The sequence below is a fragment of the Pocillopora verrucosa genome, chromosome 1 (assembly GCF_036669915.1).
Source record: "Pocillopora verrucosa isolate sample1 chromosome 1, ASM3666991v2, whole genome shotgun sequence".
Taxonomy (NCBI): Eukaryota; Metazoa; Cnidaria; class Anthozoa; order Scleractinia; family Pocilloporidae; genus Pocillopora; species Pocillopora verrucosa.
In genome coordinates this window covers 22,676,718-22,702,406 of record NC_089312.1, presented here as the reverse complement: position 1 = coordinate 22,702,406, position 25,689 = coordinate 22,676,718, and the positions used below count along the sequence as shown (strand labels likewise).

At 37.2% G+C, this 25,689-nt stretch overlaps 4 protein-coding genes across 7 annotated transcripts in view; 1 reads left to right on the top strand and 3 right to left on the bottom strand.

Annotated features, from left to right (window-relative positions):
* Window positions 1–25: 25 nt before the first annotated feature.
* Window positions 26–10,445, bottom strand: LOC131796751 (NAD-dependent protein deacetylase sirtuin-1). Its single transcript, XM_059114349.2, has 12 exons — window positions 9,954–10,445; window positions 9,057–9,142; window positions 8,376–8,531; window positions 7,671–7,823; window positions 6,591–6,738; window positions 5,850–5,929; window positions 4,878–4,938; window positions 4,198–4,265; window positions 3,810–3,870; window positions 3,124–3,386; window positions 2,174–2,384; window positions 26–1,984 (listed from the first exon to the last, which is right to left on the bottom strand). The coding sequence occupies exons 1-12, from the start codon at window positions 10,267–10,269 to the stop codon at window positions 1,269–1,271; spliced, it is 2,319 nt and encodes a 772-aa protein (XP_058970332.2). The 5' UTR covers window positions 10,270–10,445; the 3' UTR covers window positions 26–1,268.
* Window positions 10,446–11,064: 619 nt separating this feature from the next.
* LOC131796848 (ubiquitin-conjugating enzyme E2-17 kDa-like) lies at window positions 11,065–16,185 on the bottom strand. The gene is made up of 6 exons (XM_059114455.2): window positions 16,042–16,185; window positions 15,751–15,814; window positions 15,511–15,542; window positions 15,319–15,396; window positions 13,174–13,279; window positions 11,065–12,589 (listed from the first exon to the last, which is right to left on the bottom strand). The coding sequence occupies exons 1-6, from the start codon at window positions 16,063–16,065 to the stop codon at window positions 12,450–12,452; spliced, it is 444 nt and encodes a 147-aa protein (XP_058970438.1). The 5' UTR covers window positions 16,066–16,185; the 3' UTR covers window positions 11,065–12,449.
* A 1,386-nt stretch (window positions 16,186–17,571) lies between these two features.
* Window positions 17,572–22,571, bottom strand: LOC131796666 (ubiquitin-conjugating enzyme E2-17 kDa). The gene is made up of 6 exons (XM_059114268.2): window positions 22,437–22,571; window positions 22,132–22,195; window positions 21,906–21,937; window positions 21,705–21,782; window positions 19,554–19,659; window positions 17,572–18,443 (listed from the first exon to the last, which is right to left on the bottom strand). The coding sequence occupies exons 1-6, from the start codon at window positions 22,458–22,460 to the stop codon at window positions 18,304–18,306; spliced, it is 444 nt and encodes a 147-aa protein (XP_058970251.1). The 5' UTR covers window positions 22,461–22,571; the 3' UTR covers window positions 17,572–18,303.
* A 1,876-nt stretch (window positions 22,572–24,447) lies between these two features.
* Window positions 24,448–25,689, top strand: part of LOC131796663 (A disintegrin and metalloproteinase with thrombospondin motifs 2) — a 30,475-nt gene continuing 29,233 nt past the window's right edge. For 2 of the 4 annotated variants that reach the window (XM_059114265.2, XM_059114263.2), the window contains exons 1-2: window positions 24,449–24,639; window positions 24,781–24,817. In XM_059114265.2, the coding sequence (XP_058970248.2) occupies window positions 24,553–24,639; window positions 24,781–24,817 (124 nt within the window). In that variant the 5' untranslated portion in view covers window positions 24,449–24,552. Of the gene's footprint in view, window positions 24,640–24,780; window positions 24,818–25,689 lie in introns of all 4 variants that reach the window. The other 2 variants (XM_059114264.2, XM_059114266.2) reach the window with 2 other exon arrangements.

The window sequence follows — 25,689 nt, the reverse complement described above, 5'->3', positions numbered from 1 at the left end:
GTTATGAGGAAATAGTTGCGATGGTTTTTTGGCTTTTGTTATCAACATCTCGATAATTGAGCTCAAAGGTTTTTCATATGGAAAGGACCAGACTGAAATCTTACTTTTAATTAATCTAGATCCTCATCGATAATTGAAAATTTTTTTCCGGCTAACCCACAGGGTACCCAGGCTAGGGTCCCGCTGCAACTCTTGCTGTCATGACGTCAACTCCTCTTCCACACTTTTAACCGTAAAAATGTCCACTGATCATCGAGACAATCTCATTAATTCCCGTTCCGAACAGTTTATTTTCAAACCCCATCCCAGCTTCACCTGATTTACAGTTTTTAAGGCTCTCGCAATTTAATGTTCCGTACAACGAGCTTCAAGCTCATCTAATAATTCCCAAGCTAATGGGTAAGAGATAAATATTGCACAATGCTGTATATTGTAAATTTGTTTCCATTTACACATGAGCATACTACTACCACTGTGCGGAGTGGAAATTACTTCATTACGCAGCAGTGATTCCTACTAAAAGCATCACCCAGGGAAATCGTTATGGTTCGGAGATGTGGGAAAATCCCAAAGGTTTCCCAGGGGAAGAACAAAGTTAGAAAAACGGTTGCACTCAGTACTGGCGCAAACACATCAGATGAGATATTACTGAAAAAGATGGCCGCGAATGCAGTCAGCTCTCATCGTCACTGCCCTTAACCAAACGTGAATTATAGAACAGCACAATTGGCTGAAAGCAAGCAAGAGGTAGCATACGTAATAGGCTTTTGATTTAAGTGACACGCACGCGCAGAAAGTCGCGCCCGCGAGAGACTGAGGTCAGTATTGGGGTACGCCACTGAGACAAACGTCGCGAGTCTCTAGTGGGGGCTTTATTAAAAGGTTATCGAGTAAGTTGCCGAACTTTAACATGAACTCGTGAGTAATTGACAAGAAAATTGCAAGGTTAAACGAAGTAAGCGTGGTCAGTGAGTTACTGCTCACGACCTAAATCTTCGTCTATTATCAGTTACGTTGAGACTTTAAAGCGACGGGTAACGGCGTTGAACACTACCTCTCTCTGTATGCGCTAGAATGGGGAGTTACTCAGAATAATTTTCCGTGTGAATGATAACAGCTAGAACTGAGCCATACACTTCCGTGTGGTAAAGATTTCACTTACAAACTATTGGTCAAAAAGAAATATGCGCTTTATATATAAAATAATTACGATGCGTATTTCAACAAAATAGTACTCAGACTCTGTGTGGAATAAATAGCGATTTAGCTCACGAATGCGACACATGGTCATCATTAGTAGCATTGACTTCTGCTTCTGGCTGCACTGAATCATCGCCCCTCTGGCTGTCTTCAGAGTCTCCTGTTTTTGTCTTCTTAAACCGATGTTGGTGTTCAATCTCGAGGCACTCTCTTTTGGTCAGCGTTGTTCCCATGGTAACCACACTGAAGGGGCGGTCGGTCAACAGCGTCTCCGTCGCTTTCGACAAGCAGCAAGAATTACCTGAGCCCGCAGACGCCGGATCATCAGATCCAGCTGACAATCGACTATTCTCTTCGCTTGCGCATGTGTAGCTACTCAAGCCACCTAGGATTAAAGACAAGGTTTGTTTGGTCACGTCACCGTTGCTGGTCTCCAGTGCCTTCTCTACATCGCCTTCTCCAAAACCGTCATCGCTGTTATTTTCGCTTTCAACGCTGTGATTAATCGGTGACATGCCATTGTTTGCTGTTGTCTGGTGGCCATTGTCAATACTTTTTTTAACTCCTATCACATCCTCGATCACTCCATCCAACTGATCGCCACCAGCTTCGTTATCATCGATTTCTCCCACACTGTCGCTGTCACTTTCCTCACTTGTACTATCTAAGAAGCTCGTCATGTTTCTTGAGGGGGAGGGGGAGGGAGAGGGGAATGGCGAGTCCATCAATTCGGCACCGTAGAAAATATAACAGCTGGGCGGTTTAAATATGAACCGGGGAAAATCTGGAAATGATGAGTTATGAAAATAAACAAAAATTAAAAAACTCAATATGAGGGAGTTTCTACTACTCCCAGTTAATCTATATTAGGTCAGAGGACAGTCGATCCGGTTCTTTTCACTGCTGCTATGTGTTAAGTTTCATGGATCTTCCCTAGAAGACTACAAAACTATAAAGAGCATATAAAATATACCTTCTTCACATTTTGTGTCGTTGTTTGTAGGATGTTTATTTTCTTCTCCACTAGCTGAAGCTCTCGGGTGCTCTCGGTTTAACTCGTTACCAGTGTCACTACAGCCACTACTCTCACCAACAGTCACGTGACCGTCGAGTTGATTGGGTGTACTTACAGCATCTCGCACTTGCGCTTCATCGGGCAATATGTCTTCATTGTTTGGTACATTCTGCAGTGTATAAAAATCAACATTTCGTCTAAAAAAGACGGCCAATGGTCTGGTAATCAATCAATGCTTTAGTTTTAACTTGAAACCATCATCAGGGAAAACTGATTTAAAGTAAGGTTAGAAACAGAAATGGGGGAGGGGGGGGTTAAGGGAGAGGAACATTGCCTAAGGGGTATTTCCGCGAATTTGAATTGTACTAGTAGCACCAAATCAAAACTGAATGAGTTGGTTGAAGAAAAGAAAAGGCAACCATTAAACGAAACCGCTTCTGCTGATAAGAACAAACAATACAGTTTGTAGCAATCTTGTTCGAGCAATTTTTAAAAGGGTTGATCACGTGACTTCTTTTTTTCCCGTAAACTCGATGATTAGGCCGGTATCGACTGGTATGAATCACCACAGTCTTTCTATTTTTGTACTTCATCAAATTTTAGCAGCAATTTTACCGATAAATTGTCACGTGATCAGCCGGTCTTTGTAGAGCAAAGGCACTCCGGGATTGTACTGGGCTTGCTTCATTTTCTTCAGTTATTGTTCAAGAAAACTAAAACCGATCGCAGCTTAGCCACTCCCAATTTCTCGCAAATGAGACAGTTGTTTAATCTGAGTTCTTGTTGCCTCCTTGGAATAATACTTGTTGTAATTGGTCTTCCTGGTTACTTTGATTCTGTTTTTGCTGTTGTTTATTATTCTTTAGCACGCAAACAAAAACGCCCTAACACCTATCCATTCTACTTACCTCAGAAGTTTCTTTCTCTCCCAACGAGTGACCCTTCTCTTCGATACGTTCCTCATCTGAAGTCAGCTTCGCTGGCAAAGATCGCAATCTTTTCACACAAGGAATTTCCAAATCATCTGACAAACCGCTCCAAGTCCCACCCAGCCGCTGACAAAGCTCGGAGATGATGACGTCACAGTCGCCCAGTAACTCGACATCAAATGTCAGATGTTTAAGCGGCTCTCTGTTGATAAGCACCTGTGGAACCTCAGGTGGCACGTGACCTATAGTGAGCAGCGCCAAAGGTAAACAAAACTACCATTCACTAAGTGATAGCAATTTATACATCATTAAAATTTCTATCGTTTTAATCCAAGGTTTCATCTCATAGCACAAATGCCACTACTGTGCACTAAAATATACAGTTGATGCGATCCTGCTCTCGATAGCTATGAAATCAATGGGAAGCAATACTGCTTTGCACATGAAAAACAAATCGTCAGCATCAACAACTAAGAGCCGTTACAAGACACATTATGGTTTATCAAATACTTAACTGGGAGCGGTTTAAAGGGAGGAAAAGTGAGCGGTTAATAAGAAGGAAAAAGACAATTAACCCTCAATTAATTTCCGCTTTACGCTTACACCGGCTTCCGATTGAGTCAACAATAAATATACAAGACCAGATAAATTGTACAAAAACTTACTTGGAATCAGGGCAACTGGTCGAACTTTTAAGGACGATCCAATGACTATCAGAAGATCAGCCTACAACAGAACAGAACAGTGACACAAGAAACTTCAACTCTGCTCACTTAGGCCAGGTTTCATAGTTTTCCACGAGTTTCTCTTCCGGAAAACAGTTTGCTTCTTGCAACACATAATGTCCACGAAAAAATATGCAAGCATATTTTCGAGCCAAGTGAAGGCTATTGTTCATGTATATGAGATGTTTATCGGGGGATCGCTATAATAGACAGAGCACAATTAACTCCACCTTCTGATCACAGAAGGTAGTTCACTCAATATTACCACAAACAAATGAGGTGATATTCTGCACAAAAAACACTAACCCATCATTTTACATATAAATACCTTTTCTGAATCCTCATCCAAGCTGTGATAGAACTCAGAGGGAAGACTCTCGCCAAAGAATATTATATCTAAAATACTCAAGTCAAGAGACCTGTAACTTTCTGAAAACTATACTCATGAGCAAAAGTTAACTCATTCACTATTACTTTTAGCCTAATCACTTCCGAAACAAACATTCACCGTGGCACCTGCAGTGTATGAATTAATCAGATTCGTGTAATTCTCGTGAAGAGCATGCAAATGTTCCACAGCAAGGTTCACAACACTGAAGGGGTAAAATTCAACCTTACTCTAAGCCCTTAAAAGTTACATCCTAATAAATATTAGGATCTTTTGGAGGCAAGATCTAAATTGCCCCAGATAGCTCAATTCAGGTTTACTGAAAGCAAAGCATTGAACAATACTCGGAACATAAATGCATTGCTTGTTACTGATCTAACAAACAACTCTTTGTAAGATCAGTAAGATGTCATCAATATCCTGGATATTAAGAATGAGGAAAATGTTCTTCTTTGGTCCATTCCAGAAGTAGTTTCATATGAATTTTAAAAGTGAAGTACTATTCAGATTTTTAACACACTTTGTTGATATAAAAATGTATATGCAACTTCCTATTAATGTGCAAATCATGCTACAATGTCTCTGTCAAATACAGTTTTGCTGAAATGTTCAAAGGATACCAGGTTTCATGATAGCAAAACAGCTTCCATCTTGAGGGCACTTTGGGCAGAGAGGAATGACCTGAAAAAATCACTGACATTAAAACTCTATCATCATGAATATGCCTAGAGGTGACAAAAAAACATCAAAAACAAGTGGTATAACCAACGACATTATACCATCTTTCAAAGCCGGGAATCAAGGGTTACAACAAAACAAAGAAAATCAATCCTATCAAAAAATTTAAGCAAAAGGTCCTAACATTTTTAGATCCAGTCCATCAAATGATGAGTGCAAAACAGACAAATATGGACTGGTTTCATTTGAGCTGAGTTTGTGCAACATTAGTCTCTGTTGAATTTCAAATTCAGACTGCTGCTTTTTTAGTACATTCTTGCAGTTTGGAGTGATACATGTAGGAGTCCACATTGGAAGAACTACAAGCTGCCTTCTGTTACATCCAAGTAACTGAGCAGGTTGAGAAAAGCTTTCTGAGAGAGCGTCACCTATTAATTCATAATTATTAGCAAAGCACAAGCAGGGTTTGAATCATCCAGTACATTGTACTGGACTACAAGCAGTCCCTCCATTTTGGCCAAGTCCGTTGCTGAGTCAAAAGAAAAATCAGAGGAAAAAAAATTGAGAGGAGCTCTTAGATGTCATCAATGCACCATGGGAGCTCCATGAGTCAGTTTTGAGTCCCTCGCCTATAGAGCTTCAGGGACACATTGGCATCACAACAAGAGCTCCCTGTAGAATGTTAAAATCAGTTTCGGACATAGCTGAAAAGGAAGGACTGCCCATAGTCTAACACTGTACAAAAAATGCCTTCAAATAGGCTTCAGTTGGGGCAAACCAAGTTTCAGAAAAAGCCATGTAAAAAAATTATTTTTCTCCTTTTGAATTGTGTGTCATGTATTAGAAAATGCTGTCCATTTACAACAAAATTACTATGAGAATTTCTTTCAACAAAACAATAAAAATAAACAAACCTGGTTAAAAATATCATCTCTTATGGCCTCACAAGAAACCTGGTACTTGCAGTTTGTACATGATGCAGTAGAAAATGACCCTGTGGTTACAGTGTAATTTATCATATTATGTTCCAAAAATCACTGAAGTATTAATAACAGAAAATTTCAGTTCTCTGCCTGTGTGTATACAAGTGGTAGAGCTTACAGATAGTTATGATATGCCTGCTGGACAGCAGAAAGGCACAACATCTTTAGGCCACAGAAAAGTAACTGAGTTGTTGTAGTGGACAAAAAAATTCACTTAATTCATATTTTGTCAACAATGAGTGTACAGGGTGTGAGCAAATTGTCAGTGAGACCCCACAAATTACTGAGGCATTGTTTTTTGAAAGAATGTCATTCCACCCCTAATCACTTTATGCAAAGGAAAAGCTTGGACAGCCATGTTATTTAGTTGCATGTGCAGATCTATTTGCATCTTCTTGTTCTACACAGTAAATTAACCATTTACACACTACAAATTATATGTTGTCGTGTAGAAATAGGCCCTGTCCAGCATTTGCTTCTTTCAAAAATACTTGACAATTTCTAGAAAACCTCAAGTTAAAAAGACTTCAAATTGGAAGAAAAATCTAGCCTGTGAGTAAATTTGATGTTAAAAGGGTTACTTAGGGACTAGAAAATTGGGACATATGTTACTTTTGATTTTTTCTCATCTAATCTCCAAATGTTTCACCCAATCACAATCACATAGCTAACCATGACATTGTATGACTCTTGATATGCCAGCAATCTGTTCCAGAGTGTCGATATTCTGGGTATAATTCTTCAAAAGTTGGCCATTCAATTCTAGCTGCCTGATAAATCTGTGACTACGGGAAGGTTTAAATTTTCCTGGATATATTTCCTAGGGTAAAAATAATGCATCAAAAGTTAACAAGCAAACAAAAAAAATATATAGCATTTGTGGTGGTTTGCAATAACACACACTCCTCCACAAATTATGTATTATTCAAAATTTGAACTTAAATGAAAGTCCATCATGTATTCCCCAAATAACTTGCAATCTAATTTCAGAAAAGTGGGTGGTGGTTGTTATAAAACACAAGTGGGAAATGATAAGTATATCATCCTGCAATGAAAGCAGTTCCTGTTTCTTAAAAGGTGGAGGATCATGATGTTTAAGACAATGCCGTCTTTGTTTGAAACAGAGAGCACAAGTTTTGTATCTTTTAATTCATTCTTAACCCTTTAATTCCCAGGTCTGATAACAACTACTACCTGATAAGTTTGAGTATTCTCTTTACCCATTTGCAGGATTATGTATAGATACCATATGGAGAAGTTACATGTTAATCACTCCTGGGAGTTAAAGGGGTAAGAAGGGAATTGTGAGCGATTCTCACTACAAGAAGTAAGTTAAATAAACAAAAGAAATAAGGTGGAGCAAGAAACTGTCATCCTCATTAAATGTTTGCTGTCACAATATTGAAAATAGCTAGGCCTAGTGAAATTGACAATTTTCTCGTCCAATCAGGTCCTAAACAATGAGCCAACTTTCCAAACAGAAACTTTCATTTGCCTTGATTCATAACAAGCAAAGATGGATTTACTGTTGGAACTGTTACACTGTATTATAAGTGTTTGGATTAAATGGTATATAGTACATTTGTACACTGTGTAAAGGGAAGATGACAGACTCCTGATTACATCCATCCATGCCTACCTGTATGAGTCATTAGATTACAGAAACTGGGACAAACTCTCATCTAATTTAATGAATTAATGGACTGTTCTTATACTGTTCATTACAAAGTACATTTACAACGAGCAACTTACTTTTGCAAACTTGTAAAATGGTCGTGGATTCTGACAGAAGTATGAAATGTCAAACATTGCCTGAGGGTCTGGAAGGTCAGGGTATTCAACACTTAATTTAGCATAGATACCATCTCGAGAGCGAAAGTCTGGAATACCACAGGACACTGATACCTGCAATGTAATCATACAACATATCTAGTTTATCATAAACAATGCAGACAGTAAATCTGATAATTTGCGCAAAAAGTTACTGGATTCTACGTCAATTAAATCCCAAACCAAAGTAAAAACAAATGAACTTCAAACTATGCAACCAATGAGGATTCAATGATTGATTTTTGAAGTGTTAGTACAAAAGGGAATGAATCAGTGAGAGTGTGAAGTCACCTTAACCAGTTTAAGTTATTTTGCAAACAATATCCGTGGGTTTTGTGGCACAAAAATAAACATACAGATACAGTAAATGGTTTAACCTTGTGATTCTCTTGAGAGGGTAAATTTGCATATTTCATCATAAAGAAGCACTATATGGCTATTCTGCAAACAGCTTCCAAGTTGGCATGCATGAGAGCTCAACTGGTCAGTTATTTTTCATCATATTTCACCTCTAACTATATACAATTATTGACTGAATATCGTTGTTGCACATAGGTATAAGAATTGAAACAAATATATAATACTAGTAAGAGTAATGTACTCTTACTAGAGAGAAAAGCTACATACCCCAGCTCCAGTTAAAACAACTATGTTCTTTGATCCTTTGAGAAGTTCCACAACATCATCAAGAGTATTAAAATGGTCAAGCTTTTGTCTTGGAGAAGGCTCAGTAAGAATGTCAATGATAATCTTCCATAAAGTTGTTTTATCGAGGTTGGGAGGCTTAAATGAAGAAAATATCATTGAAAACAATAAAGACCACTCAACCAGAGACAATGAAGGACATTTCATATTCAATTCAATTTTTTAGACCAATTTTGTGCTACAAGTATATAGAGCTGTATCTGACCAGTCACCTCAAATAGTCTGTTATAAAAAAAACCTGCAAAATAGCTGAGAGAAAACCACAAGACCAAATCTCATCATCTTGCCTCTTACCACCAGCACAGTGGTATTCATTTTCCATCTCTACTATCTATGTTGATTCACCACATACCTGTATAAAAACCACTGAAATGCCAATAAATTCATAACAAGGTCTCAAAAAAGTTTTTTTTAAATTACTATCTTAATTTTCACTGAAGATACAAGCTGAAAAGACTTATAACTGTAAGAAGAAGGATAGGAATGTTGGTGCAAGTTTAAGTGGGGTTTTTTTTTTTTAATTTTTGAGCAGTTAATGAAACATACACATCCCATGGGAAATTCATGCCAAAAAGTTGTTAAGTATAAGCAAAATAGTTTTACCAATTGAGCATGGGGTATCATGTAGGTAAGAATATCCTCTGGATTAACATCATGACTCATCTGCTGTTCAATCCATCCCATGGGACCTAATATAGCAAATACCAGGAATGATAATCGTTAGGAAAGACCAAATTTGAATCTTAATACACCCACAGGTAGAAACCTCAAGTCTCAAAGTCAGTCTCGAATCTGTTACACAAGCGAGGTATATTGCCGTAAGTATAATTTTGTTATCTGTTTTCATTGAAATGGGAAATTAAATGTCATGGATTGTCATGGATAAGTTCTAACACCATTCCAAGTCACAAAAGTGATTTCAATACATACACAAAACATTTTTTGTCAACACAGGTCAATAAAAGTCAGTGAAAGGCTGATGTGGACCTGCCTAATTAAATACAGTAGGATCTGTTGACACTAAAATGTAACTAAGATGTGTTTTTAAGAATAGTACTTTTTAAACAAGTTAATAAATACAAAAATAGGTTAAGAAGCTTAGGTATGTATATTGAGTTGGTAACCAGGCTTCACCATGAAATTGATAACAATGAAATTCTTTGTTCTTGTTTGTGATCAGACACAACTCTTTGTCAAAGATCAATATAACTATAAGTGCGAATCCTTTCTAAAGACCTTACAAATTTGTGCAAATTTGCTGTATTCATTATGGAGGGGACAGAGGGTGAAGAAAATTTATTAACTACCACAATCAAGGGTTTCGGTTTCCCAATAGCGCCCAGAGTAGCATGCTTTTTCGAGGAAAAGCAAGTTTTGATTTGAGAAGTGAAATTTCAAAGCGACCATTTGAAACCGACGAACAAAAACAAAATGGCGGATACAAAAACCGTGTTGATGTAATAATTTGCGGGTATTCAAGAGCAAATAAATTATAATTACCGGCAACAGGCTGATAATGATGTTCATCAATATCATCTAAGCCTTCTTCTACGCTGAAACAAGTCGGAAAGTCGTCAATTTGACGTCTTTCTTGTCCTCCGTGGCCGACATGTTGTTCACGTGACGTAGACTCAGACGACGGCTTTTTCGAATTATCACCTTCTCCAGTTGCCGTGAACTGCAATCTGAAATCTTTTTCTGGTTCAAATTTATCTTTATCATCACTATAGCTAATATTTTGAGCGAGAGAAGCGTCAGATGACAAACGAACCCGCTTTGTGTTGGTGTATTCGTCCATTTCGTCTCGATCCGCCATCTTGGATTCTAGCTAGTTTCAGGCTCTTGCATACCACTCATGCTTTCAATATTTTTGACTACTCGACCCAGTGCTTTACGTCCCAACAAGAAAAGAAGCGGGAAATCACATGATTCACCTGAAGTAATCTATACAGTCAACAAAGGTCAACAATGACGGCTTTGAGCAACACCATTAGCTAAGGGGTAGAATCGGTAGATAAGATGACTGAAAATCAAAAGATCAGAAGGTCACTTTAGAAAGGGTCCTTCCCTTTAAGCCTAACCTACTGAAAACATAACCTGTGTACTATTCACTACTCTGTTCATGAAAAAAATGCTGGGAATTAGCCTCTCCACAAACTTTCCTTTTTCTCCTAAATCAATATGCACAAAGTGAGAAAAAAGAAAGCCACAATTTACACAGTGTTCATGGATCCAATATGGTGGGGTTAACTTGCACAAAAATGAAAATTAAAACAAAAACAACATAAACAACAAAGAAATAAGTACAAGAAAAAACTGAAAGGCTGAGAGCAAACCACCATGGATGGACTGCTTGCAAGTTGTGATCCCAAAACAGATATAATGTAAGAAAAATGGAATAATATCATCACATTGAAAGGGATAGGATTTCTGATATGTGGTTCACTAAGGTTCATTGCAGACCAAAAAGGTATTGCTATATCATCTGCTAGCTACCGACAATTCATTGATATGTGTAGGTGACAAAAATACAGTCCAGTAATTGCATAACATTACATGTAGGTATTGCAACTGCAGAGAGCTTTATTATTAAAATAAACATAACAGGAGATACATCATAATATTTATTAACAGTTATACACTACAATTCTGCCAATTTATACTGATACAAAGAGGATTTACAGTACAAAACTTCAATAGTAAAAAAAGTGGGTGATGATATTTTCAGTACAACAGAAAAGCACCTAATTTCTCCTTAGTACTGGTAATCACAAAAATGTGTATTCACAACTTGTTATATTATACTAGGTACCAAGTGGCTTGTAAGTCCATTTTCTGAGGAGAATTCAGGTGTTGAATACAGTTTACATGAAAATTCTGAAAGTGTAAATTATGTACAAATGGAAAAGACTTAAGTCACAAAAAAAATTCACTTCCAATAAAAGATGTAATTTCGAAAATCAATATTCAGAGCAGCATATTGACATTTGAGGCTGTTTTCAAAAAAATTAACACGAAGGCAAACAGATAATGCACACTTTGACTGACTCCAGTACAAAAGATCTTTACTTTCTCCACCAAATCACTGGATTAAAAAGTGTGATCAAGGAGCCACCAACCAAGGTAATTGTGTGAGGAAGGATCACAAGTAAAGTTGTCCTGTCTTGAGACAAAATTTTTTATACTTCCACAGGATGAGGGTGGAGGGGGAAGGAAGGCTGCTATCAAAACAAAATGGGGCTAGTCTCAAACCCTCATCACCACTGAGAGTATTTTGTTCTTGCTCTTGCCACATAACCTAAGTTGGCAGTTACATGATCCAGCATGATGGCCAAACCACTTTGCAGAAATTCAGTAGGTGAGGCTTTGTGCAAGGTCCAGTAAACAATCAAATGGGTGCTAATTCATTATTTGTGCATATGGCAACAAGCTTTGAAGACTGAGTCATAAATAGCCTCTGAAAGCCATTAATAACACTGGCAACCAAGCTTAAAATTTTGAAAAAATACAACCAAAAACAACCGCGCATGTATTAGAAAAAAATTCTCCTGCAACTGACCAAGACATAGTAAACATGAGTTTACAATTCACAATTGCATATCTTTTAAACATCTCCTACAATATTTACTTGATGCACACAATTCAAACTCTGGTACTGCCTCTGTATAAATGTCTACCTAATGCATTCTAAAAGACTTCGCTGCTGTAATTAATACCTTTTTAATTTTTTTTTTGGTTAAAGCTTTACGGTAATCACAGGTTGATGCTACCATAAATTATTTGAGGATGCCCCATTCAAGTTTTGATGAAATAGCGACATTACCCATGACGTCAGATAACTGTACAAATGGTATAGTACATACAAAGTACTAACAATAACTTACAGATTAATGAGGAACATCTGTAGAGATAAGGATAGACAGTTTTAAGACAAAAGCAAGACTTTACTACTAGCACAATACAGAAGGAGAGACAGAAACAAGAATCCACCAAACTTCACATGGCGTACTTCCGAGTCCACTCCTTAGCTTCAGTTTCATATTTACCCTTGTCTGATTTGTATAGACGTGCTATATCTGGCACTAATGGATCATCTGGATTTGGATCTGTAAGCAGTGAACATATTGACAAAAGAACTGCAACAAAAAAGAAATATCATAGGTCAAATAACTTTGGAAAATGATGCATTTCTCTCTCAGAGCATTAATTCATCAAGCATCAATCAGTTTGGTCACTAAAATAACTACAAATTTAAGGTCCTGAATTTGGCAACCTGTGATCATGTGACAAATACCAAGCTGCGGCCAGTCAGCACTTTTAGCCTTCCTTCTACACAAGAGAAGCATACACCCATGACTTAAATCTACAACCTCTAATTCAGTTGACATCATTAGTTGTCTGAGAATTAAGGCTTGATTTGACATGTGTGTCCCCAATTTGAGGGTGACAGTTAAAGGACCATTTTAGTTATTTCAAAGACAAAGTTTCATTGTGTAGTCAACAGTTTAACCAATCATACATTTTAGTGAAAAGAGTTTATTTCCATGACTGACCAATAATCTACCTGTTACTTTGGTTCAAGGTTGCCAAAAGGCAACTTTGAGAAAAATTTGCATGTCTGAGAGAAAAAAATAAATATTGTCACACTATCCAACAAGACTATCACAATTCTGCATAACTCAGGCTAATGTTTTTTCAATAGGCCTTTCAGCACTCTTACCCTTAGAAATTGTTAGTGCTGGACTCCACTGCGATCGTAATATATCAAGACAAATATTACCATTGCTGTTTATGTTAGGGTGATATATTTTTGTTGTAAATGATACCTGAAAACAATGAAAGATACACAAGAAAACAGTTTACTAAGACTTCACAACTGAGTACCTCTCATTACTCTACAAAGTACATCCATTTTGAAATCACTTGTTATCCTAACCATCAAATTGATCATCAACAGAACAATCTAAACACAAGTTACACTAAGTTTTGCTCTCAACTGCACCTTTTCCTCTGCCAAGCAATTTTAACATAGAGCTCCACACTAAAACAACCAATCAGACTTCAGACTTCAGCTGTTAAATTAATTAAAAATTTTTCATTTTCTTTCATTTCAATAAAATGTTTGACAAATGAAATTAGGTGATCATATTGATTGATTTCAAAATGGATATAATTACATGTAAGTGGTCAATGAACTTTATGTCATGCAATTTTGATCTTAAACCAGTCTCTCTTGTCCCCTGAGTATGACAAAACTTCTGAATGTAAGTTAAAAGGAGGGAACTCAGTAATAAAAACTGATCAGTGACTGAAAGGTCAAAAGGAGGTTAAAAGAAGCATGGAGGGACCTGAATTTAGCTAGCAACCAAGGGACACTTGCTAGACTCACCTAAATACCGTATGTCAACTTAATACAGGTCAAGCAAATTATACTGTAACAGTAGCTGTAAACCCCCCCCCCCCCCAAAAAAAAAAAACAAAAAAAAAAAGAAGAAAAAAAAATTGTGGAAAGTCAGTAATGTATCTGATTGTTTCATGAAGACAGAAATAATGTAATTATGAGAATAACCATTTAAAAGGTACCCAGCTTTATCTTTTACTAAATTCAATAGAAATAATAATAAAAAATCTTTCATCAAGTAATGTCTTCCTAACAAAAAAAAAAGAACACCACATACCCCTGGCCTCTGCAGCCACCTGTTAGAGGTATATACTGAACTGAGGTTTATTTTACTGAGACCAAAAATTTGGGAAAAAATTTGGGTTGTTGTCTGCTTAATACAAGGTGGCCCCTCTACTGTTTATTCAAGTTTCATTGCAGATCCTCAAATCATAACCTACTGGGCCATACCCATACCCATAGTTTATTCAGTCCCTAATGCAATATTAAAATCATGGTGTTGTACAGTCATGTCAATTAATAATGGTAATAGTACTGAGTCAAGTCCAATTTGGTCTGTAATCATAGGAGTGATAAACAAAATCAGATGATCGCAAAGTGGTGTCCAATTTGTTAATCATGAGCGTAATTGCAGACAGAATTGGATGACACAAAGTACTGTTGCCTATTAATCAAAGCTATGACAAAATTTGAGAAAGAAGCTAGATATTGATTGTACATTTTCATAAAAAATAACAACAACAACAGTTAACTCTGCAAAATGCAAGAAAACAGTGTGCACACATGAAGCATTTGGTCCACTCTGACAGGCATGACATATTAACTGTCCCTTTAACTGTCCAGTTACAAGCATGATGCCTTCACTGTCCTATTAGTGCTCAAATGGGGCTGGTGATAACCAATCACGTTCAAGAATCTTGTTGTAGTTTTGATTAAATGAGGTATGGACCTAAGACAGACTACTGATGTAGAGATTTGGAAATTTACAGAATAGCTGTCTGCTTTTGCAAAACGATCGATCGAATTCACTGATGTAAAGAAACAATCTGCACACAAGGCGCCATTTTTTAAAAATAAATTAGGGTTAATTTCAAGGAAAAGCTTGTCTGAGTGAAACTTGCATGCGATCGACTCGCATGTCATGACAGTACTAGAATTGAAGTCCATTACCCGACTACATCAAAGCTGAGACAAATTCTGACCGTCAAGCTAAAGCATTTTAAAATACTAAAGGAGCTAACTCAAACAACCACAAAATACCTAACAATGAAATTCACCGGAAGAGAGGTGGAAAAGGGCACTTTCACTGCAAATCGATCGAAAAGCTTACTACGTAAGTGTTCCTTCAGCACGACAAAACAAACTCCACTTCTCTTTCCGATATATTTGATTAGTTTCAATCAAAAGATATGTTATAAACAAATAAGCTGAGGAGTTTATATTAAATACTTCAATTTTACCTACCTTTGGTGGTTTGAAGGGATAATCTGTTGGAAAATGTATGGTAAGGAAGAACACTCCACCTTGGTATGGACTATCAGGCTGTTCACATAGAAACAACAAATAGAGCTACAACTTAACAAAGGCCTTTAGGAATGTTTTCCATCGAATCTACTTATATGACAGCAAAGATTCAAATATATAAAATTTCCTTACCGGTCCCATTATTGTCGCCTGCCAGTGAAATACTTCATTCGTACATACCAAGTCAAAAATATACGAGGAGAAAACAATGTTAACATTTACAGATTGACGCAATTGAAATACAGTGAGCTTAACAACACGCATAATCTTTGAAATGCTAGCTTTAGAGAATCAAATAGTCTGTGAGCCAGAAATTTCTACGAAGTCCGCGAAACATACCAAATCTTGTCATGTGAAACATATTTCACTTACAATCATCTCCGACTGGTCCTGCGGAACATTGTGCTGGCGGGTCACGTCCTAAATCCTGCAATTCCTGAGAAATAACGATGAAACTCAACAAAAATTCCAACTCATCCAAACAACTAGATGGGCCGGACACCGCTTAATCAAAACTTTTCAAAACACTCTAAACAACCAATGTGGATCGCCCATACAATTTTCATGCACGACCGAAAGGGTACACCGTAGCCATGGGAGTTAACATTTACTTTCAACTCTTCATTCGCCAGAAAACGCCGATACAAAAACATCAACACTTACTTTGTTTATCCTTTTTAACGCCATTTTCTATAAACCCTATTATTCTGTTGAAGTCTCGAGGAAAATATAAATTTTACTAATGCGTTAGAGATCGCAAACTTCCTGTTAATGGAGGCCAACAAGAAACGTGTGAGCTGTTTTCCTCTTCACCCATTGGCCGAAAGACAGTCACGTTCACAGAGAAGAACCGGCCTAGTTCCAGTTCCCTAATGGGTGTTGTTTCTCGAGAGGAGCACGAGATTTTCTGTCCACCGCCAGGTCCCCAACTGATGACTACTTTGCAGTATTGTGTAGGAAACACTCAAATTCTAATGTGCATTGTAAATGATCTGAGTAGCTTTTAGGACGTTTTTCCATAGATTCTCAGGTTAGAATAGCTGGCGGTATTAACTGCCACTAATGAGTCACTCAGCTCACCTGTATTTCAATTAGGAAGTCCGACTAAAGGCTGAGCGTTTGGGGTGTGATGAGACAATCGCGAGACTAGGTTTAGGAGATGTATGAAAGGAGGAGATTTGATGTCCACTTGTGGGCTTAATCTGCTGCTATGGAGAAGGGGAAAACAGCAGAATGGATGACTTATCAGCCATTAGACATCCGGGTAGCATTAGTTTGCATGGGGTCACCTATGGATATGCGTTGGAAAGGGTGTTTAAGAAGAAGGTAAATATTGACGCATTCACGCGCGACTTGCTCTGGCTCAAATGTTTCTGATGTTAGGACCAAAGTAGAGGGAAGGATTGCATACGTGAGGCATTTTACTTCTTTTTCCTACTCCACCCTCAGTTTAAGAGCAGTATTCCCTGTTGAAATTACCACCCTCTCTCTTCTTTGGCAAGGCCTAAACCTAGTCTTCCCCAGAAAGAGGAATAACAATTACAACATGAAAATATTCCCCACCCCCCCCCCCCACTTTTTCTTGACCTCTGTTTCCTGATCAATAGTAGATCATAGGAAGAAGCAAGCAGTGAGAAAGAATAGCTATATTTATACTGTGTAATACAAAATGACCTTAAAATATTTCAAACCATAGTAGAGCTTGATTTGTATTTCGTTTCAAATTACACTCACATCTTTAGCTCAAATGAAAGTACATCTCTGTAAAAGGCTATTCTAACCCAAAATTCAAATCTGATTGTAACATATTTTAATCCTCTCCCACCAACTATTCATTTCATTAGTAATTCAAATTTGGGATTTAAATGATAACTTTCCCTATTCCCCTTGGTTTTTTCCCTTTTTTTTTGGCATATGAAAACACTGTAATGAGATGGATAGAAAGAGAAATTACTTTAAATCACTTTTGGGACCGTAAGGGTTAGTTTAAACTTGGTTCTTAAAGAAAACGAAAAATTTCAAAGACTAATGAAATTAATTGCATTGAGGTTAATTTAAGCTAGTCTCCCTTTTTAAAAATAATGTATCTATTAACATATATTGGTTAAGATATTTGTTTCCTTTGTTTAATACTATTAACATTTTGGAGAACTGAAGAGGATGTAAGAAACTAAAGCAAATCACATTCAAAAGTCAATCACTAAATTGTCTGTTTATTTACCACTTCCAAAAGGAACAAAGAGACAACAAATGTCAAAGTTTGAAGGTGTTGCAGAAGCCCTAATTAAAATCATTAGCTGTAACTTAAACTACGACCATAGGATAAGTGTTGAAGGTTTTTCCTGGAGGCGGTTTGCAATTAAATTACTAACACCTAAACAATGTCACTGCCAACTAAGACCAGGTGGAAACTGGAGTTTCAGTAGTAATACAAAACAATAATATACCAAGAAGTAATTTGACCTCACCAATACAGGTGTACAGAGAATACTTATAATTCCAACTCTTGGGAAAACAAAGCACAAATATAGAGTCAACTGTGGTTAACGTACCTGCTTAAAGTTGGGCAGAAAGTGCTCACAACAATTTGTATATACAATGAAACAAGTAACACACACACAAAACGTACAAAAACAGTTGCTGCACTTATTCAGAACAATGTAATTTATTAAAATCTGAATCTGCTACACAAAACATTAACTTGATTTAGAAATATACATATATACTTGCAAACTCCTGTTTATGGCATTCTCTACATTTATTTCATCATATGACTGACAGTATATACCTTACACGACAAAGACAAATAGCTAGTAAATCATTCAACAATTCTAAAGAAAGTACTGTAGGACATAACATATATTGCACATCACAACAATACGACTTTGCCACAGACAATGCAACAGCAGTGTCTCAATGAAGTCATCATTGGGCAAACTTCCTTGTCCATTCTTTTGCTGTTTCATTATATTTTGGTTTGTTTGTTTTATAGATACGTGCTATTTCTGGCACCAAGGGATCATCAGGATTTGGATCAGTAAGCAAAGAACAAATTGACAGAAGTACTAAAAAGAAAAAGAAGTAATTAAGCATATCAGTTGACATTTCACTGACCAAATGACTGTGCGGTGATTAAAACCTGGAAAAATACAGCATACTTAAAGGCTTAATACATGACCTGACTTAGAGTGAAATATACTCCACAGAGTATACATGTATTTCATAATAAATCATGGAAAATAATTCAATTGTAACATAAAATTGAGTTTATACGATAGGCAAAATCGTACAAGCAGTTTGATTGCTTTTCAATGATGATCTTTTGGAGGACAGACACTTACGTGTAGATGACATAACATTAACAGTATTTTTTCTTTTTCTACTACATAAAACAAATAAATCCCATGTTACCATGGGTGTGTACAGTAACAGATCACAGAAGACCTCAAAATGTGGTAAGAGCATCAGTGACACACTCAGATGAGACTTGCATGTCCTTTTTTTAGTTATTTACATATTTTAACATCATCTGTGATCATTTCAGCATCATTTGTGATCTATAACTGAAGAGATGCATAGCAAGATGGAAGTTATTTGTTAAATTGACAACGACTGAATTAAATTGTCCAAAAGTGTACACCAAAGGTAAAATATTTCCACACTTTTTAAGTAGCATGTTGTTAACACATACAGGACAAAAATAAGATAGAACTGCAAGTCTCAGGGTACAAGCAGCCTCTTATTTATCCATTTTTTTTTTTTTTTTTAAACTTATCCATCACAACTGATTTTTTTCAACACCTGGGCCAGGTCATTCAAACCAGGGTTAAGATAACCCAGGGTTATTGTGAAATCTAATTTAGGATTAAAAGCATTAAGAGAAAATTGAGTACCATTCCATTTGTTTACAATTGGATGATTGGATACCCTAAAAATAATAGAGAAAATTAACTGAAAAGGCTTTAAAAAAGCATTAAAAAAACCTGGATAAAAATTTAACCCTGGGTTAACTCTAATCAAATTTTTGAACAACCAGGCCCTGAAGTATAATTGTAGTCCCCCTTATTAACTACTCAAAATGTTGCCATTTCCTGTTCTTTACCTCCTCATACCTGTTTCATCAGAATACAGTGCACGTGTTAAAGTCAATGAGTAACTGAGGAAAATGATCTCACCTTTAGAAATGGTAAGTGCTGGACTCCACTGGGATCGTAAGATATCAAGACAAATACTGCCATTACTGTTTATGTTAGGATGATATATTTTTGTAGTAAATGATACCTGCAAAATAAAAATCAATTAATCACAGTATTAATACAACAGGCCCTGCTCATTTAAAAGGAGGATAACACTCACTATGAGATAAATTACCCAGCATTCAATGATATTTGAAGTATACTTTGAGCAAACTTATCCACATAAATTGTTTTATCCTGAGCCTGCTGTTATCCACACTGTGCATTTCTCTTCTTAGTACTGAAAACCCATCTAGTCAAAACTACCCCATATCCTTTTTTCACATTTTTCTTTCCTTTTATCATTGTCTGTTCGACTACTCATTCAAATTGAAAGGATAATTTATGAAACTGAAACAAAAAGGAGACTTAAACTAATTTAAATTGCAGAGAAAATACAACCATCTATTCCATACATATATAGACATCTTTCCAACTTCCATGGGAACAGCAGACAAGTCCATTTGAATTGTCAAAAAGTTGATTATGCATAACATATAAAACATAAAACCATGTGACAAATCAAAGTTACAAGACTGCACAAATACTAAATATTAACTGATGTAAAGCAATTTACACTTATAACTGACTTCTGCAATTCAAAATCCATTGTTCAAAGGCAAATTGGCACTAGCACAAGGTTAAATTTTTATATGGGTTCTTAATTCCTTTGTTCAAAGCCCTCTTAAGATAAATTTCTCTAGTCTTTTTAGAGCATTCATTCATCAACTTGTAGCATAAAAATTGCATTGAATTTAATTTTAAGGCTTTCAGATCTGAAATCCAATTTCCCATTAACCCTGGGTTATCTTAACCCAGCTCCGAACAACCTGGCCCAGATGTTGTGATTCTTTGTTTTTGATTGATATGTTTTCAAAACTATTTATTTCTTTTTTAAGTAAAGGAACTTTCCACAGCAACTAAATTAGACAGCATAGAAATTGCAAATTTTAAGCAAGAAAAGTTTAAAAAATAAATTAATCCAGCTCTATAATTTATTGAAATAATTCTTCACATACAACAAGAAAATGGGTCTTATGAATTAGCAATGTAAGACAGTATCAGAAGACTTTAATTCTTAAATTCCATGTGCATTGCCACAGTTAAAATTTCCATATAAAGTTTTCAACATTCTTATTGAGAACTTGCACAGACAAGTCATACATGACAAATGGAAAATGCCCTCAAACATATATTGGACAATCAAACAATTGGAAACAGCAGAAAATCCTAGAAACAGGGATATGTTGAATCTTTGTCAGGTATTTAGTTAGGACAATAATTTAAGGTTGAAGCATGCTTCCTCTAACACTGCTAAATTTGGTTTTAGTTAACTTTCCTATATGGAACTTGGAATTATTCTTGTTAATCTCATCAGTTTCTAGACTTGAAAGAGTAAAAGGGCAAATCAATACTCTTCTGAATAGAGAGCTTAGCATAGGCAAGCTTTACATAAATGAATACTGTAGGGGGATAATTAAGTTGTTTCAACAGTCATTTCAAAGAATACAACCATAACAAGAAAAGAAAATCTTGACAGTATTCCATGAGAAGCTTAAAACTATATATGACTCATATAGAGGGTGGTTTTAAAAATATCCCGACTTAAGATCAGCGCAGGATAAATTAATAAGGAAAACATAACCTAGTTTCTAATGTGGTCAAAAGTTTGACTTCAACAGTAACAATATAAATCCCAAGAACTGAATGATGCTCGCTTACAAAACGCTAAACTTGAATGAACTCCTAAATTACAGTCGTTCATTTACGGTATGTTGTAAGCAACTTTATGCGTGAAATGTTGAGCAATCTAAGATCGTTATACTAAAGTTTTACGTATCTGATCATAGCCGTTCTATTCTTAAAAAAAATACACTTCGGCTCGAGGAATATTAATGAATCAATATATAAGACACAAAACTTGATTCGCTAGCAAGCCAGTACAATGTGCCTACCAACGTTACTGTGGCCTTCTACAAATATAACCTTGAATTCATCACGAACAGTACAAAAAATACAATTCCTCAGGTTCTTTGAGAGCTGTTTAAAACAGATTAACTTTTTTTATAATACAATAACCAAGTCACCTACCTTTGGAGGTTTAAAAGGATAATCTGTTGGGAAATGTATTGTAAGGAAAAACACTCCACCTTGGTATGGGCTATCAGGCTGTTCGAAAAGAAACAGCAAACAACACTGCTTAGTATTACAATTCAACGATATTTTGTAAAGATCGATCAGTGAAAATATTTCAAAAACACCAAAGGCTTCATAGGTATTAGAATTCCTTACCGGACCCATTATAGTCGCTTGCCAATGAAACACTTTATGATCACGCGATGACACAGATTTCAATGAAAGAGAAAAATAATATTTGAACTTTGAGGACTAGCGTTCAGACATAGAACACAAAGTTGAACCACTGAGATACTAAGTAAGGTAATTATATAATTAAGAATGGTGTGTGGTAAAAAGTTTGCTTTTTAAGTGATAAAATACGGCGACATATTCCGCTTACAGTCATCTCCAACCGGCCCAGCAGAGCACTGTGATGGTGGATCACGTCCAAGATCTTGCAGTTCCTGAATTGACAGAAAAAAAGGGTACGATATAACTTTTATATTTCGATGTCCGGGTGTTACGTAGAGTGTAAACAAAATGCACTGATGGCCATCATATGAACATAAAAAGGCAAAAGTGCTGTGTGTACATTTTCATATCGCTTTTGCACCGCCATCGATTCTGCCATATTTTATCAAAATTAACTGTATTTGTAATCCCTCGTATCACATCATAGGTCATATAAACGAAGCCAGAGCTTACTTTGTTGATCCTCTTTAGTGCCATTCCCCCGAATAACTATTACGATGTAAAATAGAATGGGAACAGGCAAACGTCGTGTACTGCGATGAAGAATCGGGAAACTTCCTGTAAAATGGCGACGATAGCTGCGAAGGAAAAAATGTCACAGTTTATTGGTTAGTGGCTGTCACATGATCAAATCTTCACCTGCGCAGGACCTTTAGTTCCGTAGTTCCATTCTCCTGTGGAGTGACGCAACCAGAGAAGATTTCAACCTTTGGTGCACCCCGCCTATTAATTTAAAAGTATCATTCCTCATTACAGAACGGCACGGGAGGGCAATACGCGATATATATTTCCACCTGCAAGGGGAATGGGGGAGAGGGGTGGAATGGGAGGGGGGAGGGGTGGAATGGGGGGGAGGGGTGGGACCATGAAATAAAGCGGCGGAGGATCGAACTCGAGAAGCTTATGGTCCAGTGGTTTCTCTCACTATTTCCCTTTCCAAGTCTTCAAAGCGCACTCACAAACGTCATCTACGCCGACTAATATACACTTGCTTTTGTCTAGGGGAAAGAGTAGCATACAAACTCCGTAACATAACAAGCTCTCAGCTGAAGCAGCGATCACGGGTGAAGTAAAAAGGAAATGAAAGAGTGTTTATTTTTTCTGGTATGAATGAAAATGAAGTTCCTATTTCTACATGTTGCCGAGGATGGGTCTATTGTCTCTCTTTTTGGTACCACAACTTTAACTCGAACAGTGTAGAGTCAAAAAATGAATATCTGGTGAAGTAGGAACAATTAAAGAGTCGCGATTGCCGGAGTACCAGCAACATCATCAGCAACAGCAACATTTTAGCATGAAGCAAAACACACCGGAAGTTTATAACAAGGGAGATTATTTCGTCAATATTTTTTTTCCATACTTGATTTATTCGCTTGCCTGGGGTATACATGGAGGGAGTAGGGAGTTAATAGGAAAGCAAAGCGCACAAAGAGTGCGGGCCGCGATCGTCAACGTAAAAGAGCCAGAATATCGATGAAATGACGCGAAGTAACTAGAAGTAACTGTTCAGTGTTTCTTGTCACCACCCAACGAGGTTGAAACGTGTCTGTGATAATTAAACGTTGAGTGACCTTGGAGTGATATGGATACCAATAAAATGCGTTAGCGTTAAAAATACAAAAGAGAAGATATGCATCACTAAGAACGAATGCTTAGACACTTGATTTCATTCTAAAATCAAGAACGGTACCCAGTTGTGACAATTAATCACCATGTTAATTGAAACCTCTTGCACTCATCCTAAGGATAGTGCTTCCAGGCGCCTCGCGTCACGTTGCTTGTGCAAGCGGGACTCTGAGTCACGCCCGATTTGTGAGTTTGGCTGTTAGTGGTCAGGTGTTAGATAGCATAAATCAGACCTCCGGGATGAGGAAGTTGGCTTTGCCTTTCTTGGTAAGTTTTCATTGAGCTCTCTACTTCAGCCTTTTTTGCCGTCAGCCAACTGGCTGATACCCGATGGTGCGCATCGCGTGGCTGGCGCGAGACCACGCTCATTGAGTTTTAGCTTTTTTTCCAGATAACGCTTCCGTGCGGAAGACAAGGATTTTACCTTTTTTAGTAATAGTGCTTTCAGTCTTATGCACAAGGTCAGGGTATTGATAAAACCACTCAGAAAAATAAACCGCGATGTAAACCTTCAAAACACGCCCATAAAACTCTTCCTACACTAGAGAGGTATATTCTATTTCTTGCAAACAGTTTTGTTTCAGTGGAACGTGACCGTATAATGTTCAAGAACTGTACATGTGTTACAATCAGTTCAAGTTCTAGGGTTGAGAGGCGATTATTTCGCACAGACCCTCTCATTCGCTTATGTCATTCATTTTCTCCAGCTGTTGGGTTGCCAGATAAACATACCGCCATCATATCATTTCATCGAGACACGTTAACCAATTACGTGCCCGAGGATGGAGAACGGCGGATGTGACGTCATCCATCGGCCTTGGACACTATTTAAATACAGATTTGACGCACCGACGGCTAAGTTGTAAAACGAATGTGCGACAATTTGCCAAACCCTTCGTTAAGACTGGTTGTGTGGTGTTCGAAGTGCGGAGCTTAAGTCGCGATGAAAAGTGGGAGGGTGATCAGCCTGTTCGTGGTTTGGTTACTGCTCTGTTTAGCTGTTTGGATTGAAGCAAGATACTCGAAGACGGTAATTATTAATCCATCCCATCTTGTAATAGACATATCTCAGTTCACCAAAATGCGTGCATTCGGAATAAATTCTTCTGTCCTTTATTCAAACTTTGATACGGCAAATTTATAGCATGTCGATCTATTCCTGTTTTTCCAGGTAAAAGAAAGTCATCGCAGCGCAGAAGAAAAGCAAGGTAAGTCGATCAAAGCGAGTAAATCACAAAATTCTTACCAACAAGTGATCGGATTCACGTTGGTCTGAAGACTGCAGTCTACATTGAATCCGATTAGTGCTTATATCCTATTAAAAATATATCCCCGCATTTGCGAGGAACACAAAAAATAAAGAGATCTTGCTGCCCAGCTTGTCAGCAACCCGTGCGCAGAAGATTCCGCCAATTTACCTTTGTCATTTGTCTCACGCACTGAGAAAACCTCACCCTAACGTAAGGAGTTGTATGGGTGGCTTTGGTCGAAAGAGTTATCATTTAGACATCTGGCCGGCTAGCATGACAAGATCCTTTTTCTTTTCTTTCTAGCACAATCCCGCACATGCAAAAAATTTTCCAATCCTTGCCTCACCAGACACAAAGGGGAACTGTTTATTGGTGGATTTCCTTACGCTACATGCACTTACGCTAAGTGGTTAAACATTAAGTTTTATCGGCAGATAGTACGACCTCAGTGCAATGATAAACAAAGGAATCAATACATTCTGTCGCTCATTTTCTAAAAGTTTTGAAGCTTAAGGTCAACCAAATGTCATAGGGGACTATTTTGTGTCTTTTTTCACGTGCAAACGAAGATAGTCGCCAAGTGTAAAGAACCATTTGGTTTCTTCACCACGCAATACTAGCTTTGAGTAGCGCGCGCTATGCTTAAATAGTCCTGCTTCCTTGGATTTTTTTATTTTATTTATCGAGTACTCTGTGGGCTGTCCGTGGCGGCACATTACCGACAGAGGTTATATAATTAACTGAGGTCCTCTTGAAACACGCGTTGAAAGCTAAATACCGGAAAATTTTTCAACACGCAAATTGAGTGACGGGATAAACGTGAAAGCTAG